This window comes from Oncorhynchus mykiss, chromosome 13 (genome assembly GCF_057628025.1).
Source record: "Oncorhynchus mykiss isolate SJ-2025 chromosome 13, ASM5762802v1, whole genome shotgun sequence".
In the NCBI taxonomy this organism is placed as follows: Eukaryota; Metazoa; Chordata; class Actinopteri; order Salmoniformes; family Salmonidae; genus Oncorhynchus; species Oncorhynchus mykiss.
In genome coordinates this window covers 50,936,632-50,953,067 of record NC_143034.1, presented here as the reverse complement: position 1 = coordinate 50,953,067, position 16,436 = coordinate 50,936,632, and the positions used below count along the sequence as shown (strand labels likewise).

Sequence of the window (16,436 nt, the reverse complement as noted above, 5' to 3'; positions counted from 1 at the left end):
GTGCCCCTGGCTATCCATAAATACATTTGCTTAACATAAGCAATTTGAAATGATTTATACTTTTACTTTTAATTTTGATACTTAAGTATATTTTTGCAACTACATTTCCTTTTGATACTTAAGTATATTTAAAATACTTTAGACTTTTACTCAAGTAGTATTTTACTGGGTGACTTTAACTTGAGTCATTTTCTATTAAGGTATCTTTACTTTTACTCAAATATAACAATTGAGTACTTTTTCCATCACTGCCTCCGACGAACAGTCAATACAGGACTAAGATTGAATCCTACTACACTGGCTCTGATGCTTGTCGTATGTGGCAGGGCTTGCAAACTATTACGGATTACAAAGGGCTACCCAACCGCTAGATGCCCAGTGATGCAAGCCTACCAGACGAGCTTAATGCCTTCTATGCTCACTCTGAGGCAAGCAAACCTGAACCATGCATTAGAGCACCAGATGTTCCGGATGACTGTGTGATCACACTCTCCTTAGCTGATGTGAGTAAGACCTTTAAACAGGTCAATATTCATAAGGCCGCAGTGCCAGATGGATTACCAGGATGCGTACTCAACGTATGCGCTGACCAAATGGCAAGTGTCTTCCCTGACATTTTCAACCTCTCCCTGACCGAGTCTGTAATACCTACATGTTTCAAGCAGACCACCATAGTCCCTGTGCCCAAGAATGCCAAGGTAACCTGTCTAAATGACTACCGCCCCGTAGCACTCAGGTATGTAGGCATGAAGTGCTTTGAAAGGCTGGTCATGGCTCATATCAACTCCATCATCCCAGAAACCCTAGAACCAGCACAATTCGCACACTGCCCCAACAGATCCACAAATTACGCAATCTCTATTGCACTCCACATTACCCTTTCCCACCTGGACAAAATAAACATCTACATGAGAATGCTGTTCAGCATTCATCTCCATAGTGCCCTCAAAGCTCATCACTAAGCTAAGTACCCTCAGACTATACACCTCCCTCTGCAACTGGATCTGGGACTTCCTGACGGACTGCCCCCCAGTGGTAAGGGTAGGCAACAACACATCTGCCACGTTGATCCTCAACACAGGGGCCCCTCAGGGATGCATGCTTAGTCCACTCCTTTACTCCCTGTTCACCCACGGCTTTGTGGACACGCACGACTCCAACACATTAAGTTTGTCAATGACGCAATGGTGGTAGGCCCGATCACCGACAATGATGAGACAGCCTATAGGGAAGGGATCACAGACCTGGCAGTGCGGTGCTAGAACTACAACAACCTCTACCTCAACATGAGAAAGACAAATGAGCTGATCGTGGACTATAGGAAAAGGGGGGCCCATTCACATTAACAGAGTTGTAGTGGAGCGGGTCGAGTGCTTCAAGTTCTTTGGTGTCCACATCACCAACAAACTATCATGGTCCAAACACACCAAGACAGTTGTGAAAAGCGCACAACAATGCCTATTCCCCCTCAGGAGACTGAAAAGATTTGGCATGGGTCCTCAGATCCTCAAAACATTCTACAGGTGCACCCTCGAGAGCATCCTAACTGGTTACATCACTGCTTGGTGTGGCAACTGCTCGGCATCTGACCGCAAGACGCTACAGAGGGTAGTGTGTAAGGCTCAGTACATCACTGGGGCCAATGTTCCTGCCATCCAGGATCTCTATACCAGGCGATATCAGAGGAAGGCGTGATATCAGAGGAAGGCCCTAAAAATGTTCAAAGACTCCAGCCACCCAAGTCATAGACTGTTCTCTCTGCTATCACACGGCAAGCGGTACCGGAGTGCCAAATCTAGGTCCAAAAGGCTCCTTAACAGCTTCTACCCCAAGCCATACGACTGCTAGACAGTTAATCAAATGGCCACCTGGAATATTTGCATTGACCCCTTGTCATGCTGCTGCTACTAGTTGTTTATTATCTATGCATGGTCACTTTACCCCTACCTACATGTACATATTACCTCAATTAGCTCGACTAACCTGTACTGGTTGACTTGACTCTGTACTGGTACTCCCTGTATATAGCCTCGCTATTGTTATTGTATTGTGTTACTTTTATTTGTTGTTTTTGGGGGGGGGGGCTTTGTTGAATTTTTATCCCCTTTTCTCCCCAATTTCATGGTATCCAATTGTTACTATCTTGTCTCATCGCTACATCTCCCGTACGGGCTCGGGTGAGACGAACGTCGAAAGCCATGCGTCCTCCGAAACACAACCCAACCAAGCAGCGCTGCTTCTTTAACACAGCGCACATTCAACCCGGAAGCCAGCCGCACCAATGTGTCAGAGGAAACACAGTGCACCTGGCAACCTGGTTAGCGTGCACTGCGCCCGGCCCGCCACAGGAGTCTCTGGTGCGCGATGAGACAAGGATATCCCTACTGGCCAAACCCTCCCTAACCCGGACGACGCTAGGCCAATTGGGCGTCGCCCCACGGACCTCCCGGTCGCGGCCGGCTGTGACAGAGCCTGGGCGCAAACCCAGAGTCTCTGGTGGCACAGCTAGCACTGCAATGCAGTGCCCTAGACCACTGTGCCACCCGGGAGGCCTTATTTGTTTAGTTTTAACAAATATTTCCTTACTTACTTTCAAATTTTAAAATAAAGGGCTTGTAAGTAAGCATGGAAAGGTCTACACTTGTTGAATTCAGCGCATGTGACAAATACAATTTGATATGTATCAGAAACAGAGAAGAGTGCATTTATTGCATAAGAGCTATAGAAAATGTTATAGTACTGTGAGTGAGACATGCTCAGATGATCAAAAGCTCATTGAGTCATACTGCATGTTACATCCTGTCAAATATGTATGTTGCTGATTATACCTCAACCACAAAACATCTAGCAGTTATTTATTCTCACGATGTTGCAGTCAGACACAGGCTACATTTAGAATTACTTAGCTATTAAGGCAAGAAAAAAAGTTCACCCTCTCATGACTGTCTACACTTGAAGAGTTTATTTCCAAAATGCTATATCCACCAATATTTCACATTTGGGTTTTTTCATCAGAAGTGGTTGCTTATGGGTACCTTCATGTGTTTGTAAAATATTACTGTTCTCAGATTTTTTATTAATAGATTTTAGATGTGTATGAAAATGTGTTTTTTTGCTAAACGTTATACAGTATATCCATTCTTTAGCCGGAATGGGATGTTCGTATCCTGTTTATTTGACTGTGATATGTGGTTGTCTCACCTAGCAATCTTAAGATGAATGCACTTACTGCAAGTCGCTCTGGATAAGCAATGACTAAACAATGTTTGTATATATTGATGTCACAAATCTATCATTTGTACATTTCTTTATACAAAATGTAGTTATTTGTTATATTTAAATGTGTAAAACCTAGCAGTACTAATATATCTGGGAGTGAGGCGGATATATAATGTTTAGCAAATATGATTATTTGTCTCTCTGAAATGAAACCATCAAGCGATAGATTTGAAACAAATACATGTCTGTCATTGAACAACCCCATGCCATGATTAGATAGTGAAAAAACACACCAATCTCTTTCATTTAATTTACCAACATGTCTGAAAATGGATATATAGCGTAAGGTTTTTAACTCATACAGCTTGAGTGGTTTACAATAGTGCATTATCAGGTTATGGGGTGCATACCTTGATTTATTTGGATACAGTCGTTATAAATGATGAATGGATTCTTCCTTATGTAGCTGCATACAGAAGTTGACCAACTCATTGGCTGTCACCTTCTAAATATAATGTCCACTACTCCAAATGTAATTGAATGATTCCATGCTTCTCAGCCATGATAAATGATAGTTTAATGTCACCTACAGTTCGGCTTCCAAATAACAAACATTATTGTTTTCCTGTGCTGTAAGTAGACCAAGTCACTTGACAAAAGGCCACAGAATCAAAAGCCGAAACCTAGGAATCACACAGTGTTTCTTTTGTGTCAAACGCAAAGAGGTGAACAGACACAGAATGTGGCTGAAATCCAACCGATTGTTATGGTGCAAACATGCATGGAGTCCTTTTTAGTGAGCGGCCATGTTTTAAATACACTTCAGTTTGTTTCTTACTGGAACTCGGGCTTCTGTGTACCTGCTTAAACATAACAGAAATCAAACTGCGCAGGTGAGAATGAAGCAAATACCTCTAAAATAGTGGAGGCTGCTGAGGGGAGGACGGCTCATAATAAGGGCCAGAATGGAGTGAATAGAATGGTATCAAACACATGGATTTCATGTGTTTAATACCATTCCATGAACTCCATTCCAGACATTATTAGGAGCCGTCCTCCCCTCAGCAGCCTCCACTGCAGTCTAAAAGTAGTACTATGTTGACTAAAATGTAAACCAAGGTTACTAATCTTTGTGCCGGTTCAGATATTCCCCAGCAGTCTATAGGCATGTGGTGACTTGTCTCAGTTCTGCTCAAAATGTATTAAGTGACAACAAGTTTTCTAACAAGAAGTGTCAAAAGTTGAGTAGTCAATAAAAAGATAAGATATTGAATACATAGGATGGTTACATGTGAATTACTTTACACAGATAGTAGGCAAGACAAAGAGCGTTACACACATTCAATGGTTAACTTAACACTGGTGAGAATTTAAAACAGGCAGGCAATAATGACTCGAAAGTCAAACATTAAACTACTTTTTACTATATTTAAACTACATTAGTACAGCATGAACTTTGAACTTACCCTGGCTCTATCTATCGCATTCTCAGTGTCATCAGATCACGAACTTCTGACATAAATGCCTGAGTATGTCAGAAGTATATGAGTCTAGAGTATGTCTAGATTCTGAAGTACTATTTTCACAAGCATATATTCAACATGAAAAATATGAATATGATTATCTCCAAAATACCCTTTTTATTTAGCTTATTTAGCTTGGAACAATATACTCTTTAAACACGTCCAATTTCCAGAGTGGCTCTCTGCTACTTTTAATGATATGACCCATTTTATACATAGACATTGACAATATAGGTCATTAACCAACCACAGCAGAGGGCATTCCCTTTGAATCTGTTAACCATCCACTGTGTTGGTGGTGCTCATAAAATGTATCATAACTTCAGAATTAGCAGAGTCCACTCTGGAAATGTGATGTCCTTGTAGAATATATGTCCTTAAATTGACTAAATCAAAAAGGGTCGTTTTGAGATATTAATATTTTTTATGTTGAATAAATTAATGTGCACATTTTTTTTTTCAGAATCAAGACATACTCCATATGTTAGAGCACACTATAAAGGAGGATAATGGCGCCAAGATGTTGTCTGTATCATGTGCAGTTCACAGATCATAGGGTCTAAAATGGCCACTTTCATCATGATTTTCTCAAAACAAAATGTTTGTTATACAAATGTAAAAGCATGTCAAACATCCTTCCTCTGAAGTTTCTATACGAGATCTGCCAAAACGATCTCTTTGCAAGATTACACCCGCTGGCGTGGAATCGCCCACTGAACAACCCTGATCTAGATCCTCCCTAATCCCTCTCGTCTCTCCTACAATTTTCCTATTATCTGACCTAAAACATGTTCATGCACTTTTTACAGCTCTTTAAATCACTGTGAATGTGAGTGGTATAACCAGAGAACTTTTACATGTTCATATGTTTGAAAAGTTGAAAAGCATCCTGGATTGATTCCCCTCTTCCCCTGGAGTTAAACTCACCACTTCCTGCCACCACGGCTCAAAAAAGCATATTCTCCGTTGACGTCACCTCAGCAGTGCCGCCCTGTAACTGACCCTCTTTTCCTTTGTCTTCCATTTTTTCCTCTGGCCTCCCTATTTCATTATCTCTGTGGCCAAAGCATTAAACGGACTGTCCACAACCTCACGACTAACGCTAGCATATAGAACCTCATGTGTTTCTCCAGACTATTGTGTGTGATGTCACTGGTTAGCAGTGGTCATGCTGATCACCATCGTATTCCTGCTCTTTTTCTTTTGAACACACTTCCTTCACCACTATTGGTAATTGAGGAGTCACAGATTCAAGACTGAACTATAGATATAGTCTCCTGAGAAGTTGAACTTGTTCAAAGAATCAGTTGACTGCAACTTTCAGTGAAAAAGTCAAGTTACCAGAAAAGAAATACGGTAAACAAATCTCTTCCTGAAGTTTTAACTTGAATATTTCATTGCTTCGTGAACAACAGGTTTAGACTAACAGTGAAATGCTTACTTACGGGCCCTTCCCAACAACGCAGAGAGAAAGAAAATAGAGAAATAATAGAAAAGTAAAACACTTAATAAGAAAAGTAATAATACATATATAATGAGTAACAATAACTTGCCTATATACACCAGGTGCCAGTACCGAGCTGTCGGGAGCTTCATGAAATGGGTGTCCATGGCCAAGAAGCCTAAGATCAACATGCGCAATGCCAACCATCGGCTGGAGTGGTGTAAAGGTTGCCGCCAATGGACTCTGGAGGAGTGGAAACGCGTTCTCTGGAGTGATGAATCATGTTTCACCATCTGGCAGTCTAAAGGACAAATCTGGGTTTGGTGGATGCCAGGAAAACGCTACCTTCCCCAATGCATAGTGCCAACTGTAAAGTTGGTGGAAGAGGAATAATGGTCTGGGGCTAGGCCCCTTAGCTCCAGTGAAGGGAACACTTAACGATACAGCATACAATGACATTCTAGATGGTTCAGTGCTTCCAACTTTGTGGCAACAGTTTGGGGGAGGCCCGTTCCTGTTTCAGCATGAACATTCCCCCTTGCACAAAGCGAGGTCCATACAGAAATGGCGTGTCGAGATCAGTGTGGGAGAACTTGACTGGCCTACACAGAGCCCTGACCTCAACCCCATCAAACACTTTTGGGATGTATTGGAACAATACAATACAACAATTAGGTGAGCCAGGCCTAATCAGTGCCCGACCTCACTAATGCTCTTGTGGCTGAATGGAAACAAGTCCCTGCATCAATATTCCATCATCATCTAGTGAAAAGCGTTACCAGAAGAGTGGAGGCTGTTATGGCAGCAAAAGGGGGACCAACCACATATTATTGCCCATCATTTTGGAATGAGTTACCACATACTTTTGGTCATGTACTGTGTGTACATTTAACTAGGAATATTATGCCTGATAAAAACAGTAGTAGAAGCGCATGTGATGAGACAAGATCTTGTGTAAAAAGGGTCAATGCGGATAGTCCGGGTAGCTATTTGGTTAACTATTTAACAAACAATTTAGCAGTCTTATGGCTTGGGGGTGGAAGCTGAATATGTGGATGTTGCCAGGAACAACCTTGATTTCCTCAACAACATTTAGTTGAAGACAGTGCCTCCCTGTGGTATCTTAAGCAATGGAGGAAAGAAAATGTCCACCATCTGTGAACAGGTTCTTCTGCACCCTGCACACAGTGTTACCTGTCTGACTTGATATGCTATTCCAACTATTTGCTTGGTCTCTGTAATTGCTGTGCACAAAGTGAGACACCAGTGAGTATCTGTCTATCTGCCTGCCTTGCTGTATAGGTCAATGGACAACTCCCCCAACCTTCCTCCCATTCTTATTTCCTTGAGACAGATGGTACGGAGTAACTGCCACAAAAGGAGGTCAAATTGTTCCTTTTCATGTTTGTCCGTTGTCGTCTCACAATATGAAAACATGATCTCTTCTAAACAATGTATTCATAAAACAGCTGCATTTTACCAGACTAATCCAACATGTATCCTATAATAACTAGCCACTTCCGATGGAAGGGCCTCCCAGATATTAAACTTCATGGGATACTATTACTCCATGAACTGTAAAAGGCCCCGTAAAGGCCCCATGTAATGTAGGGCCTCACCTTTAATCATCCCTTCATAGGCGCATACATAGTGTGAGGGAAAGGCTGTGGCCCCAATGCAATCATATAGGCAAATCGCCCTGCAGGTTCACTACTTACAACTACTTTACAGATAATACTTTTACCTGTGTCTGTGTTGGAGATGGAGAAATGGGAGCGATAACAGGTGTAGGATCAGCCGCAGCAGCAGGACTCACTGTCGGGGCCTTCTCCACTATTATAGGGGACTCATCCAGCTTCAGGTCCAATATGGATTCATAAATATTTTCAGAGTCCTCCTTGGATTCGTCCTCAGGCTCCACACTAGATTTCTCCTTTTCTCCCTTTTCCAGCTCCAGAGGACATTCCGGCTCTTTCAGAGGTTCCTGATGGGGAATCCCGCCACCGGTGACCTCGGCATCAGGAATGAGGGGCCTCTCCACTGGGATGGCCTGGGAGGGTCGGTGGAGGGGGTCAGCTGGGCTGAAGCTGGGGGCTCGGGGGTTCAGGGAGAGAGGCTCCTCCACTGACAGGGAGGAGCCGAAGAGCACACCGGAACTCAGGCTTAATTGCTTCTTGTGTTTGGCACTATTGTTGGCTTGAGGCGAGGGCACTGTTAATGGAACCTCAAGGGCAACGTAGGAGTGAAGGCCCGGCATCGAGTCGTTCAGCCCGCCGCGCTTCAATGCCCCGGGAGACGGGTCGTGGAATTCTAAGGGTACGCCAAATGTGGACATGCGGTGCTCAGTCTTCTGGTGTCTCTTCGGGGAGCGGAGGCGGATAGTCACCTCATCTCCAGCCCTCGTTTCTGCCCGGTCTGGTACGTAGTGCTTTGGGACTGGCACTGGCACCGGCCCAGGAACCGGGACCAAATCGGGACTGGGTGGGTCAGCAAAGTCCAGCGGGGATGGGAACTCTGCGGGGAGCTCCTTGACGTATTTAGCAGGTATATAGAAGGGCCTAGCTTGTTCGTTCTTCCTCACGTGCCACCAGTGGTCGTTGGTCTTGGCCAGCAGGATGTAGCGTTCGTTGGGCTTGATGGACACCAAGGCCCCGTCGCGGCCCGTGTACTCGTACTCAAACTCTACCAGCACCAGCCCCATGTTGCACACCAAGGAGGACATTGTGGCAGCGTAGTGGCCGTGGCAGTGTCCGTTGTGGCCACCCACCCCCTCCCTTTCCCCAAGGACGGTCAAGGCTCCACTGCAGCCCTCCTAAAAGGGAACAAAAAAAATATATAAACTGGTTCACTACATTACTCATACTTTACAAAAGTATTGCATTACCTTACTGTTTTAAATGTATATACATATACATATTGCAGTACACATGATCTTGTCACTATCAAATGCTAGTATATAAGTATATCTGTACATGGGAATGTGTACATTAGGTCATTCCAGTTGAAGCACCAACACTACAAAATATGTGTTCAGCAAACACAGCAGATCTCTCGATGGCCACGACCCACACGCCCATTGTCAACAGATACTGTTTAACTTCAAAGATACCCAGCTGCCAAGTGGTCAAACACACACTACCAGTAGATATAATAGTCAACCCCCTATAGCTCTATATCATGACAGCACATAGATCCCTGCTTGTGACACATCTGGACATCTGTCAATCCAGCAAATGTGGAAATGACATGCTGTTCTCCATTTAGAAGTTCTTTAAGGAAGTCCTTTAAGGAAGTTGGGTGGAATGCATCTGATTTGGTTGATATGCATGTCCATTTTAGGGCTTAAAATGTACTGTTTTAAGCCCTAAAATGGACAAGTGTTATGTCATGAAAAAAGCTAAACATGTCATATGTTCCCTTTTAGCTTTCCTAAACGATTGTTCTGACTATACATGTCACCACATTGTGTTAGCCTGTTAAGCTAAACCCTAGGTATTATCTTGGGGAGCCAATGCAAGTATTCAGGTCTCTGGCAAGGTTACTCATCACACAAGCGTAGTCACCTCTTGTTGCACTGACTAACTAGTTTGGTAGAGTATGATGTTATTTGGTAGAGTATGATGTCACTTGGTAGAGGATGATATTTTCATGGTGTTGGTCATTGTAAATATTACAGATTTTCCCTGACTGGTGAAAAATCACAGCACCGGAAGCCTTTCCTAAGCTTTAAACATCCTATAAATACCTTCTGTCTCTCCTCTCCTCTGCGTGTTGTTTTGTCCCAGTCAATCATTTGGCTAACCCTTATTTTTAGGACTTTAATGAATATCTGCATTGCTTGATTTGCGAGTGTGACAGTTTAGTGGTAGTTCCTTCCTCTCTTTAGGGATGGGGCGTACACAAAGAGAGAAGCAGGAAAAAGTCGTGTTGTTCTCAGCAACATGCCAAAATATATCATAACACCAACCAGTCCGTGGCGGGCCAGACATCATGAAACAGGATGTGCTCGCGATGGAAGTCATTCCTCATCATAGATCTGGGAGCAGCATACCCTACACTAATACCCTAGTACTAACTGTAATCCTTAGGGCTCAAAACTGACCTTAGATCAGCTGAAAAGTCACATGCATGCACATACAATGCACACACACACACACACACACACACATGTGCGTAAACAGACCTCACACACAATAGGAAAATGACATTTCCATTCTGACATCATAGCCTGTTTTGGTCTTGTCTAAGAGTAGCTTACTGTGACGTGTCAAAGTGAGAACAAGTTGACCTCTCTCCTCAAGGCCAATTTAGAGCAGTCAAAACATGTCGTAATAGAAACCAAGTGACCCCTCTTTCTCTCACATCTTGAGAATATCACACAGACACACACCCACACACATATATGTCTCTCTTATCTCGGACCACAACGCTAAACCACACACTGTCTACCACTCAAGGAAACACAACTCTATTTAACCTAAGGGAAAGGGTGGTATTTGCCTATTTCAACACTGAAAATGAAAATACATTGCACTTGTATGCTTTTTTATGTTATTATGTCAGTATTCTCAATTGCAGGTAGATTGAACAGCTTTCTTCATTATTACTAATGACTGATACTCTGCATACTGCTTGCCATTGTGTGCAGGCCCAAATACCAGTAGTCAAACATAATGAGTACTTTAACACTACATAGCATACAGCATGTTCTTGTAAAGGTGTCTCCTCTCAACAGATTTGTCTTACACACCAACTTCTCTTAGAACAACACAGTGCAGCTTGAGCAATTCCCATAGACCAGTAGAACAGCCCACAGAGCACGTCTGCCAATGCTACGACGTGTCTGGCTTGTATTTCTGGTCTAACCTGATTCTACTACATGATCAGAAGTGCTCACTACTTAGGTAATTAACCTGTGACGAAGGACTGACAATCAAAAATAACTCTGGGGGGAGAGGGGACAAGGCAGGGCTAGTCATGTGATATATCCTTTCTGTGTCTGTCGCTGCAGTGGGAAGAACGAGGGATGAGAGAATTTAGAGAAAGAGAAAATGAGAGAAAGAGGGTTTAGAGATAAAGAGAGAGAGGGGAGAAAGATCGAGAAGGGGAAAAGAGAAAAGAGAAGAAAATAATTGGCCGGATATTACCTTTATCCCTCTCTACTTTGTTTACACTGTAAACACTGGCCCCTTTCAGCTCCACCTCTGCATAGAACCTGTAGAGCCACTCCCATCATTCACTCCAACCTAACAACAAAACTGACTAACAGACTGGATGACATATTAGATGGGCCTCCAGTGCAATGCAATGCATTTCAATTGAATAACCTACACCATTCCATAGTCATTTTTAGGCTTTGGGGATGTTTTGTGGATTATCTGTTCAGAATCAGACCTACATCTGTAGCAGCCGAGCCATCCTCCCTATATCACTGACAACCTGCTCCAGCATGCCCGAATAGCAGAGTGGGTCCTCTGCAGAGGGCAGAACCACCACAGCCTGAGAGAGCAGAGGGTGGAGACGAAGAGAGCGGAACAGCCCAGCCTCCGCTTCTACACTGAACAGAGGGAGGGAGTTGTCCCACCGGAATGGCAATCCTGTGGTTTACCAAAGGAACAGAAACCCAAGAAGGGAGCGCCTAACCCAGCTCCAGAGATAAAGCCACACAAACTCTCAGTGCCAAGCTCACTGCTCATGTATCCATATCTCCTAACATGACATAACAAATAGGGCTTTGTGAAAATGCAGAGTTTCATAGGATTGAACTAGGGCGCTTCTAGTAGAGAAAAATAACCTGTTTGACGACTTGATAACATTTCAGAGACTCCCTCCCTCTGGGAAAGAACAGAAAGGGAGAAGAATGATCGATATGCTCAATGCAGTCATTCATCATGTCAGTGCAAGTCAGAAAAGAGTGCCCATCCCAGCAAACTTTTTTTGGGACTCAAAACGTTCCCAAAATGTTTATAAAATGTTTTCAGAACAGATTCTGTACATTGTTCTTGCCTTTCACTGTACCGTTTCAATCACACACATGCATATTTTTCTTACAATGCACAATGTTTTCATAACTTTATCAAGTGTGATTGTAGACTTTTTGTGTTCAGAAAGAGTCTGTTGTAGCATTAATGTCTGAACACTTTCTCAGAACTCAAAATAACAAATACAGTATCTAACACTCAACCAACATCCTTGCTGGGTTGGTATCTATGCTGTTGAGGAACACCCTCCAACTCAAAAAGGCTGATGAAAAGAGAGAACAATTGGAGGAGGCAGATCCCATTCAGTCTGTGTTTAAATACGGAAACCTCTCTTTTTCCTCTGGTTGGGCTCCCTTTGACCTCGCTCGGTGTCTCTGGTTCCTGGCCGGATGTCCAGGGTGGAAAAGAGTAAGGCTGCGCTGCTTAGCTTACCACTGCAAATATGAGACACCTCTGAACTGTGGCGCTCCACACTCACAGGCCTTGACACTAAACCTTGTTCCAAATTTAGAACTGCTCTCTATTCTCTGATTTTGTTAACCTTTCAAATAAGGCTACGCTGAGCTCAAGGCAGAGCAATGGCACATAATCTTAGAGCTTTAAGGATTCAGGAGAAAAGCAGTGATGGTGGTTAATGAGAATTTGTTCTCAACTAGCTTACCTGGTTAAATAAAAGTGAAATAAAAAAAATACAACCACATTAATCAGGTAGCCTAGGGGTTAGAGCGTTGGGCCAGTAACCGAAATGTGACAAGGTTAAAAAAAAAGTTGTTCTGACCCTGAACACGGCAGTTAACCCACTGTTCCCCTGAACACGGCAGTTAACCCACTGTTCCCCTGAACACGGCAGTTAACCCACTGTTCCCCTGAACACGGCAGTTAACCCACTGTTCCCCTGAACACGGCTGTTAACCCACTGTTCCCCTGAACACGGCAGTTAACCCACTGTTCCCCTGAACACGGCAGTTAACCCACTGTTCCTATGCCGTCATTGTAAATAAGAATTTGTTCTTAACTGACTTACCTAGTTAATTAAATAAATAAAAGTAGCCACATAACCAAGATGAACCAATGGTTCATTTCTGCCATTCAAAAATTCACCAAACACCTGAACAAGGTGATGTTGGTGTGTGTGTTTGTGAGACAGAGAAGTGTCTCAGTAGGAGGGAGGGTGGACTTGCTGGAATGTGTCCTGTACAGATGTAGGATATTTATTTGACCTATATTGTCGCAGAAAAGTAATCCTGCAGCAACAGGACTTGAAAGTATAGTCCATAATGTTGCTTGATCGGTGGTTATGGTATTAGCAGGCCAAAAGTAGGTTACATGAAAAGTCTAATACTGTTAAACAACCCTATGTGAGAGTGAGTGTTTTCAGTGATTGTATGTAAAGCTCATCTGCATTTCCTCCGGTGCAGGAACACTCTCAGCAACAAAAAAGGGATCTAATTAAGATCCTACACCTGTATGTGTATAACCGAGCCCGTGGCACTACCCTTTTTCCCTCCACACCCACCCCAACCAGGCAGGGGCAGGAATGTAGTGTGAGCGCTCCAGGGACACATGCACTCAATATGTTCCTGTTCTGTAAACACACCCAACAACACACTCAACAACACACTCAAAACAGAGAAAGAGAGGAATATAAAGGGCCACCCATACTATCTCTGAATGTATGGCTGTCATAAAAATCAAATGCTGAGATTAGCCACAGAAAGCGATGAAAAATTAAACCCGAAGGTGAAGGTTTAGATATGAATATGAATCATGACCACTGGGGTGTTGACCAAACACCACAAGATCATTCTCAGAGATCAACATGTGACACATTTGTAATTTTCCTGAGTGATTTGCATGTGACAGAATCACAACAACATCCATGGTGAACTTTCACCCTTTCACTAAGTTTGTAATTGGTCAAACACAGACGACAACAGCCAAACAGCAGTCACACACTGGGCATCTAAGGTTAAACATGTGTTGTTTTCATGCATTTGAATAAGAGCCCTCGCCCCTGACTTGTTAAAAAAAGGTCCCACTTCTCTACAGAACCCTCAAACAACATTTCTGCCATGGCAAAAAAAGCTAAGCATACACTTCTGAGTAACAAGGTATGATAAGGTACAACAATCACCACATAAATAAGTTGTCGATTAAAAGGTTTTTGCAGAAAATGTACCTGGAGCAAGAGGACAGCAGAACCATCCTATAGCCTGTGTTCCCAGCTCCCACGGTTTCTTCAGCAGAGTCCTGCTCTCACGAACAGGTTGCTCTGTTCTGTCTTTCACTCTTTTCTTCTCACTGATCCCCCCCTGCCCTCTCCTTCTTCTTCCTCTGCCCGGCCTCGACTCCCCTCCTCCGCTTTCTGTCTTTTCACCTGGGGCTGAAAGGTTCCAGCTCTGGTTGGAGGAGCTCTGGGCAGTGTGTGTGTGTGTGTGTGTGTGAGGGAGGGAGAGTCCTCTTTGCGTGTGTGCCGGTCGCAGCTTGCCTGCCTCTGCTGTCTGCATTCATTTCCTGTTCTAGCGCGCACATCCCCGCTTCAGAGAAGTGAGAGGCAGAGCGACAGGAAGAAAGAGTGAGACAGAGAGAGAGAGAGAGAGAGAGAGAGAGAGAGAGAGAGAGAGAGAGAGAGAGAGAGAGAGAGAGAAACAAACAAACAAACAAAAACCATTGTAAACACAACCCATATTTATGTTAATTTATTTTCCCTTTTGTACTGTAACTATTTGCACATCGTTACAACACTGTATATAGACATAATATAACATTTGAAATGTCTTAATTATTATGGTGTAAGGATTACTGTTAATTTGTAGTGTTTAATTCACTTTTGTTTATTATCTACTTCACTTGCGTTGGCAATGTTAACATATGTTTCTCATACCAATAAAGCCCTTAAATTGAATTGAAATTGAATTTAATTGAGAGAGAGAAACAGAGAGAGAGATAGAGAGCACTAGGTGGGGGTCTATGTGAGGGCAGCTAGCCTCTCATTCACAGGTCTTTGAAAGATTCTGATTGAATAGATAGAGAAAGCCATATGACTGCAATGAGCTATTATCGACAACAGCATTTAAATGATTGAAAAATGGCAAAGTTGATTTGGTAAAAATGATTTGAGGATGTAGACAAAAGGGAGGTAGTTGTCTTAATAAAGTTGTAGATTGAGGGCTAAAAAGCATTAAACAACAGATTTTGTCTATCCAATAAGTTTTATAATGATACATAAATAATAATGAAATTCTGTGTGAGTTGGCAAAACAGAAATGCCCCTTTAAATGCCCTATTTTATCCTAGGTGAAACATTAATGTAGTGTGTGAGCCTAATAAAGTGATTTAGGTTATAAGTGAACACATAATGTTTTTATTTTAGAAAAATAGATTATTTCACAAAAGTAGTGCACTCAGCCTTTAATAGTCCCAAACAATTCCAGCAGTCATGGTTGTGTGACATCAGACTAGGCAGTGTAGTAAGACACATGACTAATGGACAAGGCACAACACACAGAGTCAGCGACTCTGGCTTGATGACTGGGATGCCCATCAAAAATAGAAACCTTGCAGATGGACCATGGAGCTAAACAATTATATAAGTAGTTTCCAGGGTGACATTAATTCATACCAACCAACGATTCACACCCATAAGGACTCCGTTGGAACCGCCAGAGAACCGCTATCATTCCGTTTTGATTTACTATTGAAGAAAGCATTGGCGCAAACTAGTGGCCGTTTTTGAAACAGTAACAAATGTATCAAGCAAACAAGCTTCCTCTCAAAACTGCAACAATATCACCCCTGTAAGCTCCTTTATGCCTTGCTAAGCATTAGTCTTGTAGCTAGTTAAGTAAAAGCAGCATATTATTGTTGTATGTTACCAACTATTTATTTATTATTTCTGTAATTAACTGAGCTGATGTTTATATAAACCATAACTTTTTGCAAGATGCTAGCTAGCTAGTCTGTCTAGCAAGTAACTACCTGTTTTGATTAATGTTTGCTTTTTAATTTAACAAATCAATGCATAAAGCACATGAGGGAACACAAGCATACATAGATTACAAACAATAGACAGTCGAGCTAGGGGGTACAATACCACATTACAATTACACAAGGACCTTAAGGGACATGTATACTTACAATTCTAACAGCTTTTTTTGTTAGTAGAGCATTTAACCGTCTTAAAATACAGTTCAATTTATTTTTGTAGGGTACGGAAATGTGGTTTTCTGTTTGTAAATTTACATGTGTGTATATGAAATTTGGCCAAAA

General features: G+C 42.6%; 1 protein-coding gene across 4 annotated transcripts in view; it reads right to left on the bottom strand.

The window, feature by feature from the left end:
* Nucleotides 1-14,716, bottom strand: part of LOC110486394 (rho GTPase-activating protein 27) — a 37,883-nt gene extending 23,167 nt beyond the window's left edge. For all 4 annotated transcript variants that reach the window (XM_021557953.3, XM_090196473.1, XM_090196474.1 and 1 more), the window contains exons 1-2: nucleotides 14,347-14,716; nucleotides 7,931-8,998 (exon numbers count right to left, since the gene is read on the bottom strand). In XM_021557953.3, the coding sequence (XP_021413628.3) occupies nucleotides 7,931-8,908 (978 nt within the window). In that variant the 5' untranslated portion in view covers nucleotides 8,909-8,998; nucleotides 14,347-14,716. The remainder of the gene's footprint in view (nucleotides 1-7,930; nucleotides 8,999-14,346) is intronic.
* Between the last annotated feature and the right edge of the window lie 1,720 nt (nucleotides 14,717-16,436).